The sequence below is a fragment of the Nerophis ophidion genome, linkage group LG03 (genome assembly GCF_033978795.1).
Source record: "Nerophis ophidion isolate RoL-2023_Sa linkage group LG03, RoL_Noph_v1.0, whole genome shotgun sequence".
NCBI classification, from domain to species: Eukaryota; Metazoa; Chordata; class Actinopteri; order Syngnathiformes; family Syngnathidae; genus Nerophis; species Nerophis ophidion.
In genome coordinates, this window is record NC_084613.1 from 1,598,628 (window position 1) to 1,623,134 (window position 24,507).

Genomic DNA, 24,507 nt, shown 5'->3' on the forward strand with positions numbered 1-24,507 from the left:
TTTATCTTTTAAATGCCTTCCTCTTCTTACCTGACAATTTAAATCAAGTAAATTATTTTTTTTATTGTAAAGAATAATAAATATATTTTAATGTAATTATTCATTATAGCTTCTGTTTTTTTGACAAAGAATATTTGTGAAATATTTATTCAAAATTGAGTATTTTGGTCACAATCCCCAGCAATATGTCTGCAGGAGAAAAGGTGAGGCCTTTAATCTCAGGAACACCAGACCTACCATCAAGCATGATGGTGGTAGTATTATGCTCTGGGCCTGATTTGCTGCCAATGGAACTGCTGCTTTAAATGAGACAATGAAAAAGGAGGATTAGCTCCAGATTCTTCAGGACTATCAGGCCGGAGGTTGGGTCTTGGGCGCAGTTGGGTGTTCCAACAGGACAATGACCCCAAACACACCTCAAAGTGGTAAAGGAATGGCTAAATCAGGCTAGAATGAAGGTTTTAGAATGGCCTTCCCAAAGTCCTGACTTAAAGGTGCGGACAATGCTGAAGAAACAAGTCCATGTCAGAAAAGCAACACATTTAGATGAACTGCACTAATTTTGTGGTGAAAAATGTGAGCAGAAGCTTGTGGATGACTACCAAAAGTGCCTTATTGCAGGTAAACTTGCCAAGGTCACATGGAAGCAAATATTAACATTGCTGGATGTATACTTTTGACCCAGCACATTGGCTCACATTTTCACTATAAATTCATAAAAGAAGCAAACTTGTGAGCAAGAAGTATGTGCTCCAATCACTACATCACAAAAAAACAGAGTTGTAGAAATGATTGGAAAGTCAAGACAGCCATGACATCATCTTCTTTACAGGTGTACCTACACTTTTGACCACCACTGTATGTGTTTTCTTCTCTTCTTTCTTTTTAATGTGTGTAGAGCACCAAGTGTTTGCCACTTACCTGTGTATGAAAAGTGCTAAGTAAAGAAAAGTCTGCTATGACTTGAGGAATGGATGCATTCTAGTAATATTTACACATAGCAGTCTTTTTGGAGTGCAACTCTCTATCTTTGGAGATTTGAACATTAAGCTGCACATAGTTTGAGTTTTTTCATCTACGCAGCATCAGTCTGTCAGGGTGGAACAAAGCTCTCAATTTACTGGTTGATCTACGTTATTGTCATGAGCTGTGGGTCGTGACTGAAAGGACACGATCGCAGAGAGAAGCTGAGAACTCGGTTGGGCTGGGACTAAAGTCTCTGCCCCACATGGAGAGGAGCCAGCTAGGATGGTTTAAGCATTTGGTGTCGGACATCTCACTATGGGAGGGTTTCGGGGAATGTCCCACTCCTAGGAGACCACATGGAAAGACCCAGGGTCCATTGGAGATACCGTGTCTCTCAGCTGGCCTTGGAACCCCCCGGGAAGAGCTGAACCAAGTAGCTGTGTGGGCTTCTAGAGCTAAGATTGCCGCCCCCACAACCCCGAGTTCGGAGAAGCAGAAGATGGATGGATAGATTTTCCAAGCAGAGCCAAATTAAAAATGTCAGGATGCTCAAGAACTATCAAGGAAGCAGCAAAACTCAATTGAGCTGGAAGACAGTGTCACAGTTACAAGACTTTACACGGACTGAGAGGATGAACAGTATAATCAAGTTCAAACGAAAGGTAGAATCCAATTAATAACTTTACTGAGAGATTCTAGCAGAGTACAAGAACATGAGGAAAAAACAACAACACCAGGCTTCAAGACAGAAAAATGTAACTTTGCTTTCCAAATGCTTTGTAGACAAAAGTGCTGAGGTCAAATGAGGTGAATAATTCACTCCTATTATGTTGTACATATGGTGAATGTTTATTATATTCACCTTGGAGAAAGCAAACCACCAAGTTGAATTGAATAGGGGTATTTCCGTTTGAGCACATAAACACATATAAGGCCCCTCAGTTGTGGATTGGATCACTTCTCGTAGGAAAGAGGCTCTAATTGGGACTTTGGAATCCAAAAGCGATAACCATATCCTTGAGAAAAGACTACATGTCTCGCTCAACGCCAACATTTAAGTTATGACTTAAAGCAATGATTTTCCAGACAGTTACACACGAACATCTGCTTTTATGGTCAGGATGAGCTTTCCTGACTTAGCACACACACCCAGAGACAGAAAGGAGGAATATAAAAACTGATGGTTTGGCTTCTCCAGTCAGGAGTCCTCCATTTTTGGACTGAGGTTCCTCCAGGTACTGCAGACCTGTTTAATGACGCTCACTTGGAATTAAGCAACTTCTTGTTCAGCAAAGCATCTCCGACGTCTCTTTCGACCCTGAAGTGTTGCCCTCCCGCCCAGGAGGGGGTGACAAGACCAGATATACACTTCACACGTTAAAGACTGAATGATTTGTCCATAATTGCAGGAAGTATAGTTGTATTACTCAAGGTGAGGTTTTCTAACCTAAGAACACGGTAACAACCGTGAATCGAGGTGGAGGTTCAGCTATGATCGGGATCTGCTGTCAAAAGTGAAGAATGATCAAAATTATTCAACTTCAATTTTAGTCAACAAGCAGACAAAAACCCAATGTTGAATTGCAAAAGGACAAAGATCCCAAACTTACATCTCGTTCGAGGAGTTTTTTAACCACATCAGCAAACTCATTGGTAGACATGTGGAAGATATTCATATAGCAGGAATTGATGAAGGTGGACCCCGACTTAAACAAGTTGAAAAACTTATTGGGGTGTTACCATTTAGTGCTCAATTGTAGAGAATATGTACTGTACTGTACAATCTACTAATAATATGTACTGTACTGTGCAATCTACTAATAATATGTACTGTACTGTGCAATCTACTAATAATATGTACTGTACTGTGACATCTACTAATAATATGTACTGTACTGTGCAATCTACTAATAATATGTACTGTACTGTGCAATCTACTAATAATATGTACTGTACTGTACAATCTACTAATAATATGTACTGTACTGTGCAATCTACTAATAATATGTACTGTACTGTGCAATCTACTAATAATATGTACTGTACTGTGCCATCTACTAATAATATGTACTGTACTGTACAATCTACTAATAATATGTACTGTACTGTACAATCTACTAATAATATGTACTGTACTGTGCAATCTACTAATAATATGTACTGTACTGTGCAATCTACTAATAATATGTACTGTACTGTGCAATCTACTAATAATATGTACTGTACTGTGCAATCTACTAATAATATGTACTGTACTGTGCAATCTACTAATAATATGTACTGTACTGTGCAATCTACTAATAATATGTACTGTACTGTGCAATCTACTAATAATATGTACTGTACTGTGCAATCTACTAATAATATGTACTGTACTGTGCCATCTACTAATAATATGTACTGTACTGTGACATCTACTAATAATATGTACTGTACTGTGCCATCTACTAATAATATGTACTGTACTGTGACATCTACTAATAATATGTACTGTACTGTGCCATCTACTAATAATATGTACTGTACTGTGCAATCTACTAATAATATGTACTGTACTGTGCAATCTACTAATAATATGTACTGTACTGTGCAATCTACTAATAATATGTACTGTACTGTGACATCTACTAATAATATGTACTGTACTGTGCCATCTACTAATAATATGTACTGTACTGTGCCATCTACTAATAATATGTACTGTACTGTACAATCTACTAATAATATGTACTGTACTGTGCAATCTACTAATAATATGTACTGTACTGTGCCATCTACTAATAATATGTACTGTACTGTGCAATCTACTAATAATATGTACTGTACTGTGCAATCTACTAATAATATGTACTGTACTGTGCCATCTACTAATAATATGTACTGTACTGTGCCATCTACTAATAATATGTACTGTACTGTACAATCTACTAATAATATGTACTGTACTGTACAATCTACTAATAATATGTACTGTACTGTGCAATCTACTAATAATATGTACTGTACTGTGCAATCTACTAATAATATGTACTGTACTGTGCCATCTACTAATAATATGTACTGTACTGTGACATCTACTAATAATATGTACTGTACTGTGCCATCTACTAATAATATGTACTGTACTGTGCAATCTACTAATAATATGTACTGTACTGTGCAATCTACTAATAATATGTACTGTACTGTACAATCTACTAATAATATGTACTGTACTGTGCAATCTACTAATAATATGTACTGTACTGTACAATCTACTAATAATATGTACTGTACTGTACAATCTACTAATAATATGTACTGTACTGTGCAATCTACTAATAATATGTACTGTACTGTGCAATCTACTAATAATATGTACTGTACTGTGCCATCTACTAATAATATGTACTGTACTGTACAATCTACTAATAATATGTACTGTACTGTACAATCTACTAATAATATGTACTGTACTGTGCAATCTACTAATAATATGTACTGTACTGTGCAATCTACTAATAATATGTACTGTACTGTGCAATCTACTAATAATATGTACTGTACTGTGCAATCTACTAATAATATGTACTGTACTGTGCAATCTACTAATAATATGTACTGTACTGTGCCATCTACTAATAATATGTACTGTACTGTGCCATCTACTAATAATATGTACTGTACTGTGCAATCTACTAATAATATGTACTGTACTGTGCAATCTACTAATAATATGTACTGTACTGTGCCATCTACTAATAATATGTACTGTACTGTGCAATCTACTAATAATATGTACTGTACTGTGCAATCTACTAATAATATGTACTGTACTGTACAATCTACTAATAATATGTACTGTACTGTACAATCTACTAATAATATGTACTGTACTGTGCCATCTACTAATAATATGTACTGTACTGTGACATCTACTAATAATATGTACTGTACTGTGCCATCTACTAATAATATGTACTGTACTGTGCAATCTACTAATAATATGTACTGTACTGTGCAATCTACTAATAATATGTACTGTACTGTACAATCTACTAATAATATGTACTGTACTGTGCAATCTACTAATAATATGTACTGTACTGTACAATCTACTAATAATATGTACTGTACTGTACAATCTACTAATAATATGTACTGTACTGTGCAATCTACTAATAATATGTACTGTACTGTGCAATCTACTAATAATATGTACTGTACTGTGCCATCTACTAATAATATGTACTGTACTGTACAATCTACTAATAATATGTACTGTACTGTACAATCTACTAATAATATGTACTGTACTGTGCAATCTACTAATAATATGTACTGTACTGTGCAATCTACTAATAATATGTACTGTACTGTGCAATCTACTAATAATATGTACTGTACTGTGCAATCTACTAATAATATGTACTGTACTGTGCAATCTACTAATAATATGTACTGTACTGTGCCATCTACTAATAATATGTACTGTACTGTGCCATCTACTAATAATATGTACTGTACTGTGCAATCTACTAATAATATGTACTGTACTGTGCAATCTACTAATAATATGTACTGTACTGTGCCATCTACTAATAATATGTACTGTACTGTGCAATCTACTAATAATATGTACTGTACTGTGCAATCTACTAATAAAAGTATCAATCAATCAATCAAAATGGCCTGTCATACCTGTCAGTTACGTCTGGAGTCTGGAGAGAAATTACATTTATTGGTTAATAATCAATTATTACCCAAAAGTACATGTCACTGGTAATTATTCTTTATACATTACGTTCTCCCATGGCTGGTGTAAAAGGACTTTTCAAGAGACATACAAATGTCTACCAGAGTGGACCTTGAAAATGAGCAACAGACATCATGTCATTTCAGTCTCGCAGTCTAAAACCAAGTCATTTCTCTCCAACATGTCACTCTGGATATGAAGTTGAAAAGGTCACCACTGAGCCATCATTTACACTACTACAAAAACTACTAAATGCAGTCTAAGCTGATTTTCTCCTATTATTATCCCTTCAGAGTGAAAAATCTTCTTAGTTTGCCGTTTTCAGCTCATGCACTTGTTGAACCACAATAACTTCATGTCCTGCATTTTACTACAGATGAAACCATGGGAATCTACCAAGTCTAGAAGTTACCTTGTGGTCATGCTGTAACAAGAGATTATAAATCTTCAACTTCACCTTCAATAACAGAAACCAGACTGTTAATAGAAATATCATATTCTGAACAATTATGATGTTAGTGGCTGATAACCCGTGACTGCGTGGACACTCCGGTTTCCTCCCACCTACCAAGACATGTACCTGGGGGTAGGCCCCTCCCACCTCCCAAGACATGCACCTGGGGGTAGGCCCCTCCCACCTCCCAAGACATGCACCTGGGGATAGGCCCCTCCCACCTCCAAAGACATGCACCTGGGGATAGGCCCCTTCTACCTCCAAAGACATGCACCTGGGGATAGGCCCCTTTCACCTCCAAAGACATGCACCTGGGGATAGGCCCCTCCCACTTCCTAAGACATGCACCTGGGGATAGGCCCCTCCCACTTCCTAAGACATGCACCTGGGGATAGGCCCCTCCCACCTCCAAAGACATGCACCTGGGGATAGGTTGATTGGCAACACTAAATGGTCCCTAGTGTGTGAATATTGTCTGTCTATCTGTGTTGGCCCTGTGATGAGGTGGCGACTTGTCCAGGGTGTAACCCGCCTTCCGCCCGATTGTAGCTGAGATAGGCTCCAGCAACCCCCGCAACCCCAAACGGGACAAGCGATAGAAAATGGATGGATGGATAGAACTCGTGATGGGTACCCAGGTAGTTCACATAAAATCCAACACTGCCATGTTCCGCCACCTGAGTTGCTGGCTCTTCGCACTTCGGCACTTGGCCATCACTCCAGCAGCCCTAAAAGCGAACTCAGCCAAAATACCGCTGGGTAATGTTGCCATTTTCAATGCCAGTAAAGCAATTGACTCAAAATACGCTCCAACGTAAGTAAAATAAGGTTACACTTCTTCAAAAATGCGCTAGCTTGATGCTAATATACATTGACTTTGCTAATGACATGCTAGTGATTTTATGTGGCCATTTTTTTAACACCTGAACATTTGTTATTAAAACCACGAATAATTACAATCACACAGCTGCTGCGTAATAATTACAATGATTTCAGTGTGAACACTTTTTAGGGCGCAAAATAGAAAAATACAGGGTCAACTGCACAATGCTGCCATAGAATGTCTTGGACTTGCAACTCCATGTCATACTTGCAAATGACAAAGCTACAACAAATGGACGTCAGTTATCATAATCAGTTGATTTTTGAAATATTCAATAACAATTAGATTTTACTATCAAACACAAAAGTACCTCAAATGTGTACCCTTGAGTACTGGTACCTGGGAGTCGGTTTGTTTGATTTCTTTCCAAATATTAGCTCATTTGGATTTTGATGCCTGCAACATTCCTCAAAAAGCTGGCACAAGTCGCACAAGTAGTTGCTGCAGCAAAGAGTGAGAAAGTTATGGAATGCTCATCAAACACTTATTTGGAACATCCCACAGGTGTGCAGGCTCATTGGGAACAGGTGGGTGCCATGATTGGCTATAAAAGCAGCTTCCATGACATGCTCACTCATTCATAAACAAAGATGGGGCGAGGCTCACCACATAGTCAAATAATTCCTGAGCAAATAGTCAAACAGTTTAAGAACAACATTCCTCAACGAGCTATTGCAAACAATTTAGGGATTTCACTATCTACACTCCATAATATCATCAAAAGGTTCAGAGGATCTGGAAAAATCACTGCACGTAACATTGAATGCCCATGACATTGGATCCCTCAGGCGGTCCTGCATGGCAAAGCGACATCAGTGTGTAAAGGATATCACTACATGGGCTCAGGAAGACTTCAGAAAACCACTGTCAGTAACTACAGTTTGTTGCTATATCTGTAAGTGCAAGTTAAAACTCCTATGCAAACCCAAAGCCATTTATCAACAACACCCAGAAACACTTCGCTGGGCTCGAGCTCATCTAAAGTGGACCGATGCAAAGTGGAAAAGTGTTCTGTGGTCTGACGATTCCACATTTCAAATTGTTTTTGGAAACTGTGGACGTTGTTACCATGAATTGATGAAGGTGGACCCCGACTTAAACAAGTTGAAAAACTTATTGGGGTTTTACCATTTAGTGGTCAATTGTAGGGAATATGTACTGTACTGTGCAATCTACTAATACAAGTATCAATCAATCAATCAATCAAGTGTCCTCCGGACCAAAGAGGAAAAGAACCATCCGGATTGTTGTAGGGTGAAAGTGTTGTAGGCAGCATGTGTGATGGTATGGGGGTGTATTAGTGATTGTTGTAGGGTGAAAGTGTTGTAGTCAGCATGTGTGATGGTATGGGGGTGTATTAGTGATTGTTGTAGGGTGAAAGTGTGGTAGTCAGCATGTGTGATGGTATGGGGGTGTATTAGTGATTGTTGTAGGGTGAAAGTGTGGTAGTCAGCATGTGTGATGGTATGGGGGTGTATTAGTGATTGTTGTAGGGTGAAAGTGTTGTAGTCAGCATGTGTGATGGTATGGGGGTGTATTAGTGATTGTTGTAGGGTGAAAGTGTTGTAGTCAGCATGTGTGATGGTATGGGGGTGTATTAGTGATTGTTGTAGGGTGAAAGTGTTGTAGTCAGCATGTGTGATGGTATGGGGGTGTATTAGTGATTGTTGTAGGGTGAAAGTGTTGTAGTCAGCATGTGTGATGGTATGGGGGTGTATTAGTGATTGTTGTAGGGTGAAAGTGTGGTAGTCAGCATGTGTGATGGTATGGGGGTGTATTAGTGATTGTTGTAGGGTGAAAGTGTTGTAGGCAGCATGTGTGATGGTATGGGGGTGTATTAGTGATTGTTGTAGGGTGAAAGTGTTGTAGGCAGCATGTGTGATGGTATGGGGGTGTATTAGTGATTGTTGTAGGGTGAAAGTGTTGTAGTCAGCATGTGTGATGGTATGGGGGTGTATTAGTGATTGTTGTAGGGTGAAAGTGTTGTAGTCAGCATGTGTGATGGTATGGGGGTGTATTAGTGATTGTTGTAGGGTGAAAGTGTTGTAGTCAGCATGTGTGATGGTATGGGGGTGTATTAGTGATTGTTGTAGGGTGAAAGTGTGGTAGTCAGCATGTGTGATGGTATGGGGGTGTATTAGTGATTGTTGTAGGGTGAAAGTGTGGTAGTCAGCATGTGTGATGGTATGGGGGTGTATTAGTGATTGTTGTAGGGTGAAAGTGTTGTAGTCAGCATGTGTGATGGTATGGGGGTGTATTAGTGATTGTTGTAGGGTGAAAGTGTTGTAGTCAGCATGTGTGATGGTATGGGGGTGTATTAGTGATTGTTGTAGGGTGAAAGTGTTGTAGTCAGCATGTGTGATGGTATGGGGGTGTATTAGTGATTGTTGTAGGGTGAAAGTGTTGTAGTCAGCATGTGTGATGGTATGGGGGTGTATTAGTGATTGTTGTAGGGTGAAAGTGTTGTAGTCAGCATGTGTGATGGTATGGGGGTGTATTAGTGATTGTTGTAGGGTGAAAGTGTGGTAGTCAGCATGTGTGATGGTATGGGGGTGTATTAGTGATTGTTGTAGGGTGAAAGTGTGGTAGTCAGCATGTGTGATGGTATGGGGGTGTATTAGTGATTGTTGTAGGGTGAAAGTGTTGTAGGCAGCATGTGTGATGGTATGGGGGTGTATTAGTGATTGTTGTAGGGTGAAAGTGTGGTAGTCAGCATGTGTGATGGTATGGGGGTGTATTAGTGATTGTTGTAGGGTGAAAGTGTTCTAGGCAGCATGTGTGATGGTATGGGGGTGTATTAGTGATTGTTGTAGGGTGAAAGTGTTGTAGGCAGCATGTGTGATGGTATGGGGGTGTATTAGTGATTGTTGTAGGGTGAAAGTGTGGTAGTCAGCATGTGTGATGGTATGGGGGTGTATTAGTGATTGTTGTAGGGTGAAAGTGTTGTAGTCAGCATGTGTGATGGTATGGGGGTGTATTAGTGGCTAAATTACACATCTGTGAGGGCACCACTAATGCTGAAAGGTACATGTAGCGTTTGGAGCATCATATGTTGCCATCCAAGCAACGTTATCATGGACGCCCCTGCTTATTTCAGCAAGACAAGGTAGAAGAGTACAGGTACTAGACTGGCCTGCCTGTAGTCCAGACCTGTCTCCCATTGAAAATTTGTGTCGCATTATGAAGCATAAAATACCGCAATGGAGACCCCAGACTGTTGAACAACTTAAGCTGTACATCAAGCAAGAATGGGAAAGAATTCCACTTCAAAAATGTGTGTCCTCAGTTCCCAAACCTGCACTGAGTGTTGTTAAAAGGAAAGGCCATGTAACACACTGGTAAAAATGCCCCTGTGCCAACTTTTTTGCAATGTATTGCTGCCATTAAATTCTAAGTTCATGATTATTTGCCAATAAAAAATGTTTCTCAGTTGGAACATTAAACATTTTGTCCTTGCAGTCCATACAATTGAATATAAGTTGAAAAGGATTTGCCAATTTAGATTTATTTTATTTACAAATTACACAATGTGCCAACTTCACTGGTTTTGGGTTTTGTAGATCCATCCTCAACTAAAAGTCATAAAATAAAAAGGAACCCAACATAATACAAATATATAGTATTTTATTGAATAAAAAATAACTCTTACTTGCTTACAGCTTTGGCCGTCACTTCAGCCTTGCTGGGAGTGTTGCTGCTTGATGTGACATGTCTGCACACCACAGCCTTTTAATCGTGTTGGGAGGATGTTTTTACACCGGGGACACAACGCTTGCCGTGCCAGCACGCCTCAGGCAGGCCAAATCCTGCCGCCGACCCCGGTGGGACTCGCCGGAAATTGGACACGGCGTGCGACAAGTTGGACATTCGTCTTTAGTCAAGTGTGATGTCTTCTCTTGCTCAAGTGACCGTGCCCTCTGGGAGAAGTCTCTCTAATAAGCCAAAATAATTCATCATTGCAAGTTATAATCAATATATTATACATATATATATAAATATACAGTGGAACCTTGGTTTATGAATTTAAATGGTTCTTTAACGTGATTCGCAAACCCAAAATATTGTATGGTGAAGCAGAGTCCCCATAAGAATCAAAGTAAACATGAATATTTGGTTTAAGCCTTGACAAAAGTCCCTATTTTTGTGAAAAACTGCACACTTTGAAGACACAAAAATTATATATATATATATATATATATAGGCTATTTCATCCCCACAAGCCTGTTTCGCAGGCATTGAACAATTGAACATGACATTAATGTCTCACGGGCTTCACGGTGGCAGAGGGGTTAGTGCGTCTGCCTCACAATACGAAGGTCCTGCAGTCCTGGGTTCAAATCCAGGCTCAGGATCTTTCTGTGTGGAGTTTGCATGTTCTCCCCGTGAATGTGTGGGTTCCCTCCGGGTACTCCGGCTTCCTCCCACTTCCAAAGACATGCACTTGGGGATAGGTTGATTAGCAACACTAAATTGGCCCTAGTGTGTGAATGTGAGTGTGAATGTTGTCTGTCTATCTGTGTTGGCCCTGCGATGAGGTGGCGACTTGTCCAGGGTGTACCCCGCCTTCCGCCCGATTGTAGCTGAGATAGGCGCCAGTGCCCCCCGCGACCCCGAAAGGGAATAAGCGGTAGAAAATGGATGGATGGATGGATGGATTAATGTCTCATCCTCACTTCTGACTCACAAGTGAGTATCCAATCACAGGTTGTGAGTTGCAAAAGCAGGAAGTCAAATCAACAGGAGTGCACAAGAGCCTCAATTGGCTCTCGGTGAAATCTGATATCTACTCGCTTTTTTAACCCTCGATGGCCGAAGGAGAGTGAAACGTTGATCAGGTTGCGGGTATATGTTCGCAAGGCCATTTTCAAGAAGGACATTTGAAGAGAAGATCTGGTGAAAGGAGGTTGGCCGACCCCCGAGCTAACCAACCTGTCAAGCAGGTGAGAGGGTTTGTCCGCCACTTCCAATTGGATCAACCAACTCTGAGCGGTGCCCCTGACTTACTTCCTTCCAATGGCTGCTGAAAATTGTGAGTTCCAATATTTGATTTCTTTATTTTCGCATGTTTAGTTTGTTTTTACAATAATTTTAATCTTGACAGCAGCACATAGAGATATGTTTTATTTGCTGATGCGGGATTATTGATTTTTAAATGTACTGGAAAGGAGCCTGTTTTGTACACTATTGAAGTGTTTCAATGACCCATAGTGCGCAGTTGTGTTTTTGTATAGTGTTTTGTCCAGCGCTGGTCATGTGGTGACATCAATTATGACATTATGAGAAGTATTTATTCAAGTTGGACTAAGTAGGATAACAGCGAAGGCCTAAGTGTGAAATATATATCACATGTTATTATGAATGTGCCTCTAACTCCATTCAGTGATGGGCAGTAACAAACTACATAGTTTAACTATATTTTCCACCAGCTTGTTGGTAGCTTAGCTATTTTTTTAACGAGTAACTTAGCTATTTTTAGACCAGACTTGGGCAAATTAAAGCCCAGGACCCGCATGCGGACCGTTAAGTTTTTCAATCTGGCCTACCGGACTTTCTCAAAGAATTATGTTAGATCTTTAAGATGGAAACTGTAGCTGCCATTATGATGTGCAGTCATGTTTTCAAATTACCATAATTTTTTCAATGGTTGGAATCTGCGCTTTTGTATGATATACTAGTTACTATGGTCATCTAATTAGTTACTATGGTCATTTAATTAGTTACTACAGTCATCTAATTAGTTACCATGGTAATGTGATGAGTTACTATGGTCATCTAATTAGTTACCATGGTAATGTAATGAGTTACTATGGTCATCTAATTAGTTACCATGGTAATGTAATGAGTTACTATGGTAATGTAAGTCACAGCCGCTCAGATGAGGCACCAAGCAGTGTGGGTGGGGAGCGTTTCCACAGACTGTTTTCAGAGCAGCCAGCCTGAAATGTCAGGGACGGACACTGAAGGACATTTTTACAACAAAGTTCTGAAGCTTAATGATATATTAGATATATTACATTGTATGTGGCGTTTTTTTTACCCTTCGCGTTCATATTTCGCTATTTTTATTGCGTTTTGCTTGAATGTAAAATATGTCAATAGAGGGGGGGGGGGGGGGGGGTGACGTTCATATGCGGTCAATATTCAGTGTTTTATCATTCATAGTTAATATTGTAAATCCCACATTCTTTATATTCATGTATATTCTGGGTGTCTCATTCAGTAAAAAAAAGTAATATTATATTCAGTTTTTTAAGGCGGTCTGTCATAAGGTTTTTAGCATTCAGACATTATTGTGAGGTTTTGCATTAGTGCTCCTAAAAATAAATACACCAGCCCCCAGACATATTTTTTTCTCAAAATTTGGCCCCCCAAGTCAAAGTAATTGCCGAGGCCTGTTTTAGACCCATGTAGCGAACTAGCTTAGATCAAAGCTACAAAGAGATAAAATGGACTGCGAATGCAGGCCCCCCAAAAAATACAAACAAAATAGAATGACCTGGATGAATGAGAACAGCATACACCTGGAGACAATCCATGATGATTGGTTGGTGTTGGTAAGATGAGTCACAATTGGGTAAGGTTAGGGCGAAAAGTTATGGACTGGCCAATCAGATGCAAGATAAGGTCATCGAAACTAGTAGTCAAACTCATAACGGACTCATGTCACATGACCACGAGGGAGTCAGAGACAGAAGGATGCTTCAAGCTGACAACTCCACAAAGAAAACATACTTGAAAATGGCAGAGGGATTCTCTCCCCTACAAATGATATTTGATATGAAGATGACGTGCAGGAACCCCACAATAATTTAGAGAGAACAACGTCCAAAACCTTAATTTCTAGTGGCTTGCTGTGTAAACCAAAATCATAACAGGTCTCTTCATCTAAGACATCCAACACATATTTAGGAACACACATTAAGGTGAGTTGTTGAAAAGTTGTACTGCACTTAAATATTACCAAATGTTCCCAAACAACACACAAGCCATTGTTCTTTTGTCAAGATATAAATAGATGCTGTTTTTTCTACTGTCGGTAGAGAAAATGAATACCAATAGAGGGGTGGGTCAAAGAAAAGGCAAACTAAATAAATACATCCAAGAGTTAGTTGTAGGATGTCCCCAGCTAAATGACAGATAGTTAGTATAGTAATGGACCTTTATTGTGAACTTTCAATTACATTAACGTTGATATCATACATGTGGCCCATATAAAGAAATGCTGTTAAATGTAGCTTTGATGTAGCAAGCTACTTTTGTTGTGTAGCTGGCTACAGTTCTCCAGGGATAGCTTTCCCTGTAGCTACATATAATCCAGAGTACCTAGTAGCTCAGCTTACTACATTTTCTAAGTGTCTTGCCCATCACTGACTACATGACATAATACTTACAACGTGTATATAAAACCATAATGGAGGCTTTTGGATGTTTCAGAGCACTTTGTAGGCAGAATAGAGCGTTTACTCCATTGTTAACTGACTTTTGCTCGTGTGTATCTACGATTTACATGAATGCATACATTTGAATTTGTGGAAAAATTGCTGGAGTTACAAAAATGTAAAAAAATTTATAATCCACCAAAAGCAAACTAGCTGCGGACCTCCTAATGGTCACAAATCCCCTGGTGAAGACTTTTAATCTACAAAATAAAAAGCGGTGAAGTTGTAAAGTTGTGTAAATGTTAAATAAAAAGAGAATACAATGATTTGCAAATCCTTTTCAACTGATGTTCAACTGAATAGACTGCAAAGACTAGAGACTTAACATTCAAACTGGTTAACTTTGCTATTGTTTGCAAATATTAGCTCATTTGGAATTTGAATTTCAAAAAAGCTGGCACAAGTGGCAAAAAAGAGTGAGAAAGTTGTTGAATGCTCATCAAACACTTATTTGGAACATCCCACAGGTGAACAGGCTGATTGGGAACAGATGGGTGCCATGATTGGCTATAAAAGCAGCTTCCATGAAATGCTCACTTATTCACAAACAAAGACAGGGTGAGCGTCACCACTTTGTCAACAAAAGCCTGAGCAAATTGTCAAACAGTTTAAGAACAACATTTCTCAACCAGCTGTGGCAAGGAATTTAGGGATTTCACCATCAATGCTCCGTAATATCATCAAAAGGATTAGAGAGTCTGGAGAAATCACTGCACGTATGCAGAAAGGCCCGTGACCTTGGATCCCTCAGAAAGTACTGCATCAAAAAGTGACGTCAGTGTGTAAAGGATATCACCACATGGGCTCAGGAACACTTCAGAAAACCACTGTCCGTAACTACAGTTTGTCGTTACATCTGTAAGTGCAAGTTAAAATTCTACAATGCAAAGCCAAAGCCATTTATCAACAACACCCAGAAACGCTCTGCTGGGCCCGAACTCATCTAAGATGGACTGATACAAAGTGGAAAAGTGTTCTGTGGTCTGACGAGTCCACATTTCAAATAGTTTTTGGAAACGGTGGACATTGTGTCCTCCGGACCAAAGCGGAAAAGAACCATCCAGATTTTTTTAGAGTGAAAATGTAAAAGCCAGCATGTGTGATGGTATGGGGGTGCATTAGTGATTGTTGTAGGGTGAAAGTGTAAAAGGCAGCATGTGTGATGGTATGGGGGTGCATTAGTGGCCGAGGCATGGGTAACTTACACATCTGTGTAGGCACCATTAATGCTGAAAGGTACATACAGCTTTTGGAGCAACATATGCTGCCATCCAAGCATGGACGCCCCTGCTTATTTCAGCTAGACAATGCCAAGCCAGGTGTTACAACAGCGTGGCTTCATAGTAAAAGAGTGTGGGTACTAGACTGGCCTGCCTGTAGTCCAGACATTGAAAATGTGTGAAGACTAAAATATGAGGCCAGAGACTGTTGAACAACTTAAGCAAGAATGGGAAAGAATTCCACTTCAAAAATGTGTCTCCTCAGTTCCCAAACCTTTAATGAATGTTGTTAATCCCCCTCTGACAATTTATTTGCAAGTTAAAGGCCTACTGAAATGAGATGTTCTTATTTAAACGGGGATAGCAGGTCCATTCTATGTGTCATACTTCATCATTTCCCCATATCACCATATTTTTGCTGAAAGGATTTAGTAGAGAACATCGATGATTAAGTTTGAAACTTTTGGTCGCTAATAAAAAAGCCTTGCCTGTAGCAGAAGTAGCAGACGATGTGCGCGTGACGTCACGGGTTGTGGAGCTCCTCACATCTGAACATTGTTTACAATCATGGCCACCAGCCACGAGAGCGATTCGGACGGAGAAAGCGACGATTTCCCCATTAATTTGAGCGAGGATGAAAGATTCGTGGATGAGGAAAGTGAGAGTGAAGGACTAGAAGAAAAAAAATAGATGAGGGCAGTGGGAGCTATTCAGATGTTATTAGACACATTTACTAGGATAATTCTGGAAAATCCCTTATCTGCTTATTGTGTTACTAGTGTTTTAGTGAGATTATATGGTCATACCTGTACAACCTGAAGGTCAGCCCCGCACCTTTCTTCAGCACCATTCAACGGGTGGTGGCGATGCCCATCTCTGCCCTTCGCAAGGGACCCTCTTCAAAACCCGATCTTTCGAAATGATCGCTGCATAATACACTGTACTTTGTGTGTGTGGTCCAATCCAACCGTGTTCGCTTGACCACTCTGTTCCATAGTAAAGCTTGACTGTCATCTTTTGGGAATGTAAACAATGAAACACCGGCTGTGTTTGTGTTGCTAAAGGTGGCCGCAATACACTGCTTCCCACCTACAGCTTTTTTCTTTGACGTCTCAAATATTCATTGAACAAATTGCAAAAAATTCAGCGACACATATGTCCAGAATACTGTGGAATTACGCAATGAAAACAGACAATTTATAGCTGGGAACGATGCTGGAACAAAACGTCCTTTACAATGCGTGACGTCACGCGCACGTGTCATCATACCGCGACGTTTTAGCATGATACTTTGGCGCGAAATTTAAAATTGTAATTTAGTAAACTAAAGCGGCCGTATTGGCATGTGTTGCAATGTTAATATTTCATCATTGATATATAAACTATCAGACTGCGTGGTCGCTAGTAGTGGCTTTCAGTAGGACTTTAAACTGTACGTCAAGCAAAAATGGGAAAGAATTCCACTTCAAAAATGTGTGTCCTCAGTTCCCAAACCTATAGTGAGTGTTGTTAAAAGGAAAGGCCATGTAACACACTGGTAAAAATGCCCCTCTAAGAATTTTTTTGCAAGTTAATGATTATTTGCAGAAAAAAAAGATGTTTGTCAGCGTGAACATGACATGTCTTGTCTTTGCAATCTATTCAATTGAACATTGAAAAGGATATGTTGTATTCTCTTTTTATTTAGCATTTACACAAGGTGACACGGCTTTTGGGTTTGGTAATAGACAACAATATTTCAGTGAAAGATGTATTCATATTTGATGTCTACTTAAATGTAGTGAGAGGAATGTTGTTTTGTTTTAGCTGCATTCATCAATCAAGTCAATTAATTCAGTTCGGTAATGATCCCTCAATTCTTCTTCTTATGATGTTGTTGTAACAACTGTGTTATTGTTGTATGACTTCCAAAAGGGAATAAGCGGTAGAAAATGGATGGCCTTCCATGAAGGTAGACATCATGTGTGGTGTGTGTGATGCTGTAATAATCCCGCCTGTGACGTGACGTCACCACGAGGAGGATTCTCTCTCCTCCGCGCAGGCTGATGAAGCGGAGAGGAGACATGAGGCTGGGCTCTGACGACAAACATGTGCTGGCAGCTTCCAGGGATCTCACCTGTGGATGTGTGTCTCACCTGTGGATGTTTAGTCCCGGCAATGCAGCATTTAAGCCTGCTCCTGCTCCTCTTGTGTCTGCTGGCCAGCGGCCAATGTCGGCCCAGAAGACGGCGGCTGCCGAGGTGGAGCTCGGCTGTGGAGGCGCAGAAACATTCCACGTAAGTCACCTGGGACATGTTTGTGTGGCACAACACACCTGGACGTGGAAGCATTCACACCTGGCGTCTCGTTAGCATGTTTGCTATGGCGGAACAATGTGGTCGTCGAGCTATTTTAAAAGCTGATATCGATATTTTGTCGATTCACTCACTGGAGAACAGTTGGCTTTTAATATTTGACAACACCATTGAAGAGTGGAGATTGTGAAAATGGGTTTAAAATTAACTTTAAGTTAAAAAAAAAGGGGGGGGGGGATTTTGGACTCGAGCTAGCTAATTTGGGTTAGTCACGTGACAGTCACGTGACAACCACTATGTCATTTTGGGATGTGTTCAAGGCAGCTCGGATCTCTATACCGCTCTTTTTTTAGTCTTCTTGTGGCTGAAATGGGATAAAATTCAATAAACGCATTCTGAAATAATTCAATCATGAAACAATGAAAGCAACAATTAGATTTAAATCTTTAAAGTCCTACTGAAATGAGATGTTCTTATTCAAACGGGGATAGCAGCTCCATTCTATGTGTCATACTTCATCATTTCAACATATTTATGCTGAAAGGATTTAGTAGAGAACATCCACGATAAAGTTCGCAACTGTCGGTGATAACAGAAAAGCCTTGCATAGCTCGGTTGGTAGAGTGGCCGTGCCAGCAACTTGAGGGTTTCAGGTTCGATTCCCGCATCCGCCAATCTAGTCACTGCCGTTTTGTCCTTGGGCAAGGCACTTTACCCACCTGCTCCCAGTGCCACCCACGCTGGTTTAAATGTAACTTAGATATTGGGTTTCACTATGTAAAGCGCTTTGAGTCACTAGAGAAAAGCGCTATATAAATATAATTCACTTCACGCCTGTACCGGAAGTAGCAGACGATGACGTCACATGTTGATGTCTCCTCACATATTCACATTGTTTTTAATGGGAGCCTCCAACAAAAAGTGCTATTTGGACCGAGAAAGCGACAATTTCCCCATTAATTTGAGCGAGGATGAAAGATTCGTGTTTGAGGATATTGATAGCGACGGACTCGGAAAAAAAAAAAAAAACGAGTTAAAAAAACAAAACGCGATTGCATTGGGACGGATTCCGATGTTTTTAAACACATTTAGTTGGATAATTCTGGGAAATCCATTATCTTTCTATTGTGTTGCTAGTGTTTTAGTGAGTTTAATAGTACCTGATAGTCGGAAGGGTGTCTTGACGCCAGTATCTCAGGGGAGTCGACGGCAGCTTCATGGACGGCACAAGCTCAGCTTTTCTCCGGTAAGATCTGACTTTATAACCACAATTTTCTCACCGAAACCTGCTGGTTGACATTCGGTTGGGATCCATGTCTGCTTGACCGCGCTCTGATCCATCGGAATGTTTCAGCTTCGGGAATTTTAAACAAGGAATCACCGTGTGTTTGTGTGGCTAAAGGCTAAAGCTTCCCACCTCCATCTTTCTACTGTGACTTCTCCAATATTAATTGAACAAATTGCAAAAGATTCAGCAACACAGATGTCCAAAATACTGTGTAATTATGCCGTTAAAGCAGACGACTTTTAGCTGTGTGTGTGTGCAGCGCTCACATTTCCTAAAAACGCGTGACGTCTTGCGTACACGTCATCATTACACAACGTTTTCAAGACGAAACTCCCGGGAAATTTAAAATTGTTATTTAGTAAACTAAAAAAGCCGTATTGGCATGTGTTGTCATGTTAATATTTCATCACTGATATATAAACTATCAGAATGCGTGGTGGCTAGTAGTGGCTTTCAGTAGGTCCATTTCAGTAGGTCTTTAAAGGCCTACTGAAATGAGATGTTCTTATTTAAACGGGGATAGCAGGTCCATTCTATGTGTCATACTTGATCATTTCCCCTTATTGCCATATTCTAACTAAAAGGATTTAGTAGAGAACATCCACGATAAAGTTGGCAACTTTTGGTCGTTAATAAAAAAGCCTTGCCTGTACCGGAAGTAGCAGACGATGTGCGCGTGACGTCACGGGTTGTGGAGCTCCTCACATCTGAACATTGTTTACAATCATGGCCACCAGCAGCGAGAGCGATTCGGACCGAGAAAGCAACAATTTCTCCATTAATTTAAGCAAGGATGAAAGATTCGTGAATGAGAATATTGATAGTGAAGGACTAGAAATAAAAAAATGTATATAAAATAAGATAAAAAGCGTTTCAGATGTATCTCGACACACTTACTAGGATAATTCTGGAAGATCCCTTATCTGCTTATTGTTCCAATAGTGTTTTAGTGAGGTTGTAAAGACATACCTCAAGGTCGGATGGCTGCGGTGAACACGCAGTGTCTCAGAGAGAAGCCAAGCTCACAGCTGCCTTTTAAACAGCTGCTGCAGGAGGAGGAATAATCCACTGATGTCCGGTAAGACATATATCACAATTTTCCCATCCAAAAACATGCTGGTTGACGTAGAGAAACATGTTCGCTTGACCGCAGCTTCACAACAAACAAAGAAACACCGGCTGTGTCTGTGTTGCTAAAGACAGCTGCAATCCACCGCTTTCCACCAACAGCATTCTTCTTTGACGTCTCCATTGTTAAATGAACAAATTGCAAAAGATTCAGCAAGACAGATGACCAAATTACTGTGTAATTGCACGATGAAAAGAGACGACTTTTAGCCGCTAGCTGTGCTGATCTAGTATGTCCCCTCCAACTCCAAACCTCACAAAAACACATGTCATCATAGGCGTCATCATTTTGCGACGTTTTCAACAAGAAACTCTGCGGAAAATTTAAAGTTGTAATGAAGTAAACTAATTGTCATGTGTTGCAATGTTAATATTTCATCATTGATATATAAACTATCAGACTGCGTGGTCGCTAGTAGTGGCTTTCAGTAGGACTTTAAAGGGACTGGTTGCAACTTTCTCAGTTACATTTTCAAAAACACCATTGGCTATCTCGGGGGTCAGCGACCTTTGACATCGCCCGAGTGGCCTCCTGGACCTCTTTCAGAGATGTGTGCTAATGGAAAAAGACGAAGAAAGACATATCTTTTTTGTTTTAATATAGTTTCTGTAGGAGAACAAACAAGACTCAACCCTCCCTAATTGAATCTAAGTTAAAAAAATAATGAAATAATTTTTTTGTAACCCTCTGTGTAAAGATTGATTGATTGATTGATTGATTGAAACTTTTATTAGTAGATTGCACAGTACTGTACATATTCCGTACAATTGACCACTAAATGGTAAAAACCCCAATAAGTTTTTCAATTTGTTTAAGTCGGGGTCCACCTTCATCAATTCGTGGTAATCAAAGTACATTTACACAATCAGCGGGGGATGAAATGTACACAGAACAATGTAATATTTGTTTGAATATTCTCTTCATTTAGCTCCTTGTCAAAGAAGCCTCCAGATGTGACCAAGTCCCGCAAAGTGAAGACAGAACATCTGATCAAAGTAGATGACCACGACTTCACCATGAGGCCAGCATTTGGAGGTATTTCTACCATTTTACCATTTGTAGTAGTAGTAGTATTAAAATATTATGTTTGATCCACTATGGACTGGACTCTCACACTATTATGTTAGATCCACTATGGACTGGACTCTCACACTATTATGTTAGATCCACTATGGACTGGACTCTCACTATTATGTTAGATCCACTATGGACTGGACTCTCACTGTTATGTTAGATCCACTATGGACTGGACTCTCACTATTATGTTAGATCCACTATGGACTGGACTCTCACACTATTATGTTAGATCCACTATGGACTGGACTCTCACTATTATGTTAGATCCACTATGGACTGGACTCTCCCACTAATATGTTAGATCCACTATGGACTGGACTCTCACACTATTATGTTAGATCCACTATGGACTGGACTCTCACTATTATGTTAGATCCACTATGGACTGGACTCTCACTATTATGTTAGATCCACTATGGACTGGACTCCCACTAATATGTTAGATCCACTATGGACTGGACTCTCACTATTATGTTAGATCCACTATGGACTGGACTCTCACACTATTATGTTAGATCCACTATGGACTGGACTCTCACACTATTATGTTAGATCCACTATGGACTAGACTCTCACACTATTATGTTAGATCCACTATGGACTGGACTCTCTCTATTATGTTAGATCTACTATGGACTGGACTCTCTCACTATTATGTTAGATCCACTATGGACTGGACTCTCACACTATTATGTTAGATCCACTATGGACTGGACTCTCACACTATTATGTTAGATCCACTATGGACTGGACTCTCACACTATTATGTTAGATCCACTATGGACTGGACTCTCACACTATTATGTTAGATCCACTATGGACTGGACTCTCACACTATTATGTTAGATCCACTATGGACTAGACTCTCACACTATTATGTTAGATCCACTATGGACTGGACTCTCACTATTATGTTAAATCCACTATGGACTGGACTCTCACACTATTATGTTAGATCCACTATGGATTGGACTCTCACTATTATGTTAGATCCACTAAGGACTGGACTCTCACTATTATGTTAGATCCACTATGGACTGGACTATCACACTATTATGTTAGATCCACTATGGACTGGACTCTCACACTATTATGTTAGATCCACTATGGACTGGACTCTCACACTATTATGTTAGATCCACTATGGACTGGACTCTCACACTATTATGTTAGATCCACTATGGATTGGACTCTCACTAATATGTTAGATCCACTATGGACTGGACTCTCACACTATTATGTTAGATCCACTATGGACTGGACTCTCACACTATTATGTTAGATCCACTATGGACTGGACTCTCACTATTATGTTAGATCCACTATGGACTGGACTCTCACTATTATGTTGGATCCACTATGGACTGGACTCTCACTATTATGTTAGATCCCCAATGGACTGGACTCTCACACTATTATGTTAGATCCACTATGGACTGGACTCTCACTATTATGTTAGATCCCCAATGGACTGGACTCTCAGACTATTATGTATATATATATATATATATATATATATATATATATCCATCCATCCATCCATTCTTTACTGCTTATTCCCTTTTGGGGTCGCGGGGGGTGCTGGCGCCTATCTCAGCTACAATCGGGCGGAAGGCGGGGTACACCCTGGACAAGTCGCCAATTCATCACAGAGCCAACACAGATAGACAGACAACATTCACACTCACATTCACACACTAGGGACCATTTAGTGTTGCCAATCAACCTATCCCCAGGTGCATGTCTTTGGAAGTGGGAGGAAGCTGGAGTACCCGGAGGGAACCCACGCATTCACGGGGAGAACATGCAAACTCCACACAGAAAGATCCCGAGCCTGGGATTGAACCCACTGATTGGCGACCTTCGTATTGTGAGGCAGAAGCACTAACCCCTCTGCCACCATGAAGCCCCATGTATATGTATATATATATATATATTAGGGATGCACCGATTAATCGGTAACCGAATATATTCGGCCGAATATGGCAAAAAAAAGCGACATTCGGCCTTCGGTGGAATGAGTTAAAAACAAGGCCGAATAGTGGCGTGTGACGCAATTTTTTGGCGCGGTGACGCAATCAACCAACGTGCAGTGACGTTGGGATATGTTGTGTACCTGTATAAGTGTATGAGGTTACAATGTTGTGTACCTGTATAAGTGTATGAGGTTACAATGTTGTGTAGGCTACCTGTATAAGTGTATGAGGTTACAAGCACACACTTATTGAGATTTAGTGGGTTCTCTGTTTACATTATTAGCCTGTTGTGTAGGCTACCTGTATAAGTGTATGAGGTTACAAGCACACACTTATTGAGATTTACTTGAGCCTTCTGTTTACATTATTAGCCTGTTGTGTAGGCTACCTGTATAAGTGTATGAGGTTACAAGCACACACTTATTGAGATTTACTTGAGCCTTCTGTTTACATTATTAGCATATCTACTGTGGCTAAGCAGACTTTTGCCAAAAGGACAAGAATTCATTTGTTGTGGGTTTATCCACTTTAATGCACTTTATTTGTTTTTGGAATGCATGTTTTCTTTGAAGGCCTAATATAAATGAAAAACTGTGCTTTTTTTGAAAAGCAAAGACTGCTGGAATATTAAAAAAATGTCAATATTCAATAAAAAATTACTTTATTTGAAAAACATGTCTAAATATTTATTCTAGGCTATTTATGCAATATTAAAAAAATTGTGAAAAACTGCATTCATTATTCGGTATTCGGCCTTCGGCCAAGCGTTTAAATTTTATTCGGCTTCGGCCACAAATTTTCATTTCGGTGCATCCCTAATATATATATATATATACATACACACATACATATGGAGTGACCAGTCTTCCTCTCAGGTAATATAACACAATGGTCGCTCCCAAGTTCTTTTGGATGACATATATGTTGAGTAAGAAGGACCACTGAGACAGAATAGTACTTGACCAAGTTTTACTAAAGCTCTAGGAGACCAACCCTCACAATGCGATAATAGCCGTGTCAAGAAGCGGTCTAAAATCAAACGTTTT

At 39.9% G+C, this 24,507-nt stretch overlaps 1 protein-coding gene across 4 annotated transcripts in view; it reads left to right on the forward strand.

Annotated features, from left to right (window-relative positions):
• The first annotated feature begins 17,711 nt into the window (after positions 1 to 17,711).
• The window catches only part of LOC133548919 (gamma-aminobutyric acid receptor subunit rho-2-like), a 39,383-nt gene continuing 32,587 nt past the window's right edge, over positions 17,712 to 24,507 (forward strand). For 2 of the 4 annotated variants that reach the window (XR_009806000.1, XM_061893872.1), the window contains exons 1-2: positions 17,712 to 17,973; positions 21,337 to 21,443. Coding sequence is in view for 3 of the 4 variants with exons in the window: in XM_061893872.1 (XP_061749856.1) it covers positions 17,786 to 17,973; positions 21,337 to 21,443 (295 nt within the window). In the remaining variant the exon portion in view is untranslated. The remainder of the gene's footprint in view (positions 17,974 to 21,336; positions 21,444 to 24,507) is intronic. The other 2 variants (XM_061893871.1, XM_061893870.1) reach the window with 1 other exon arrangement.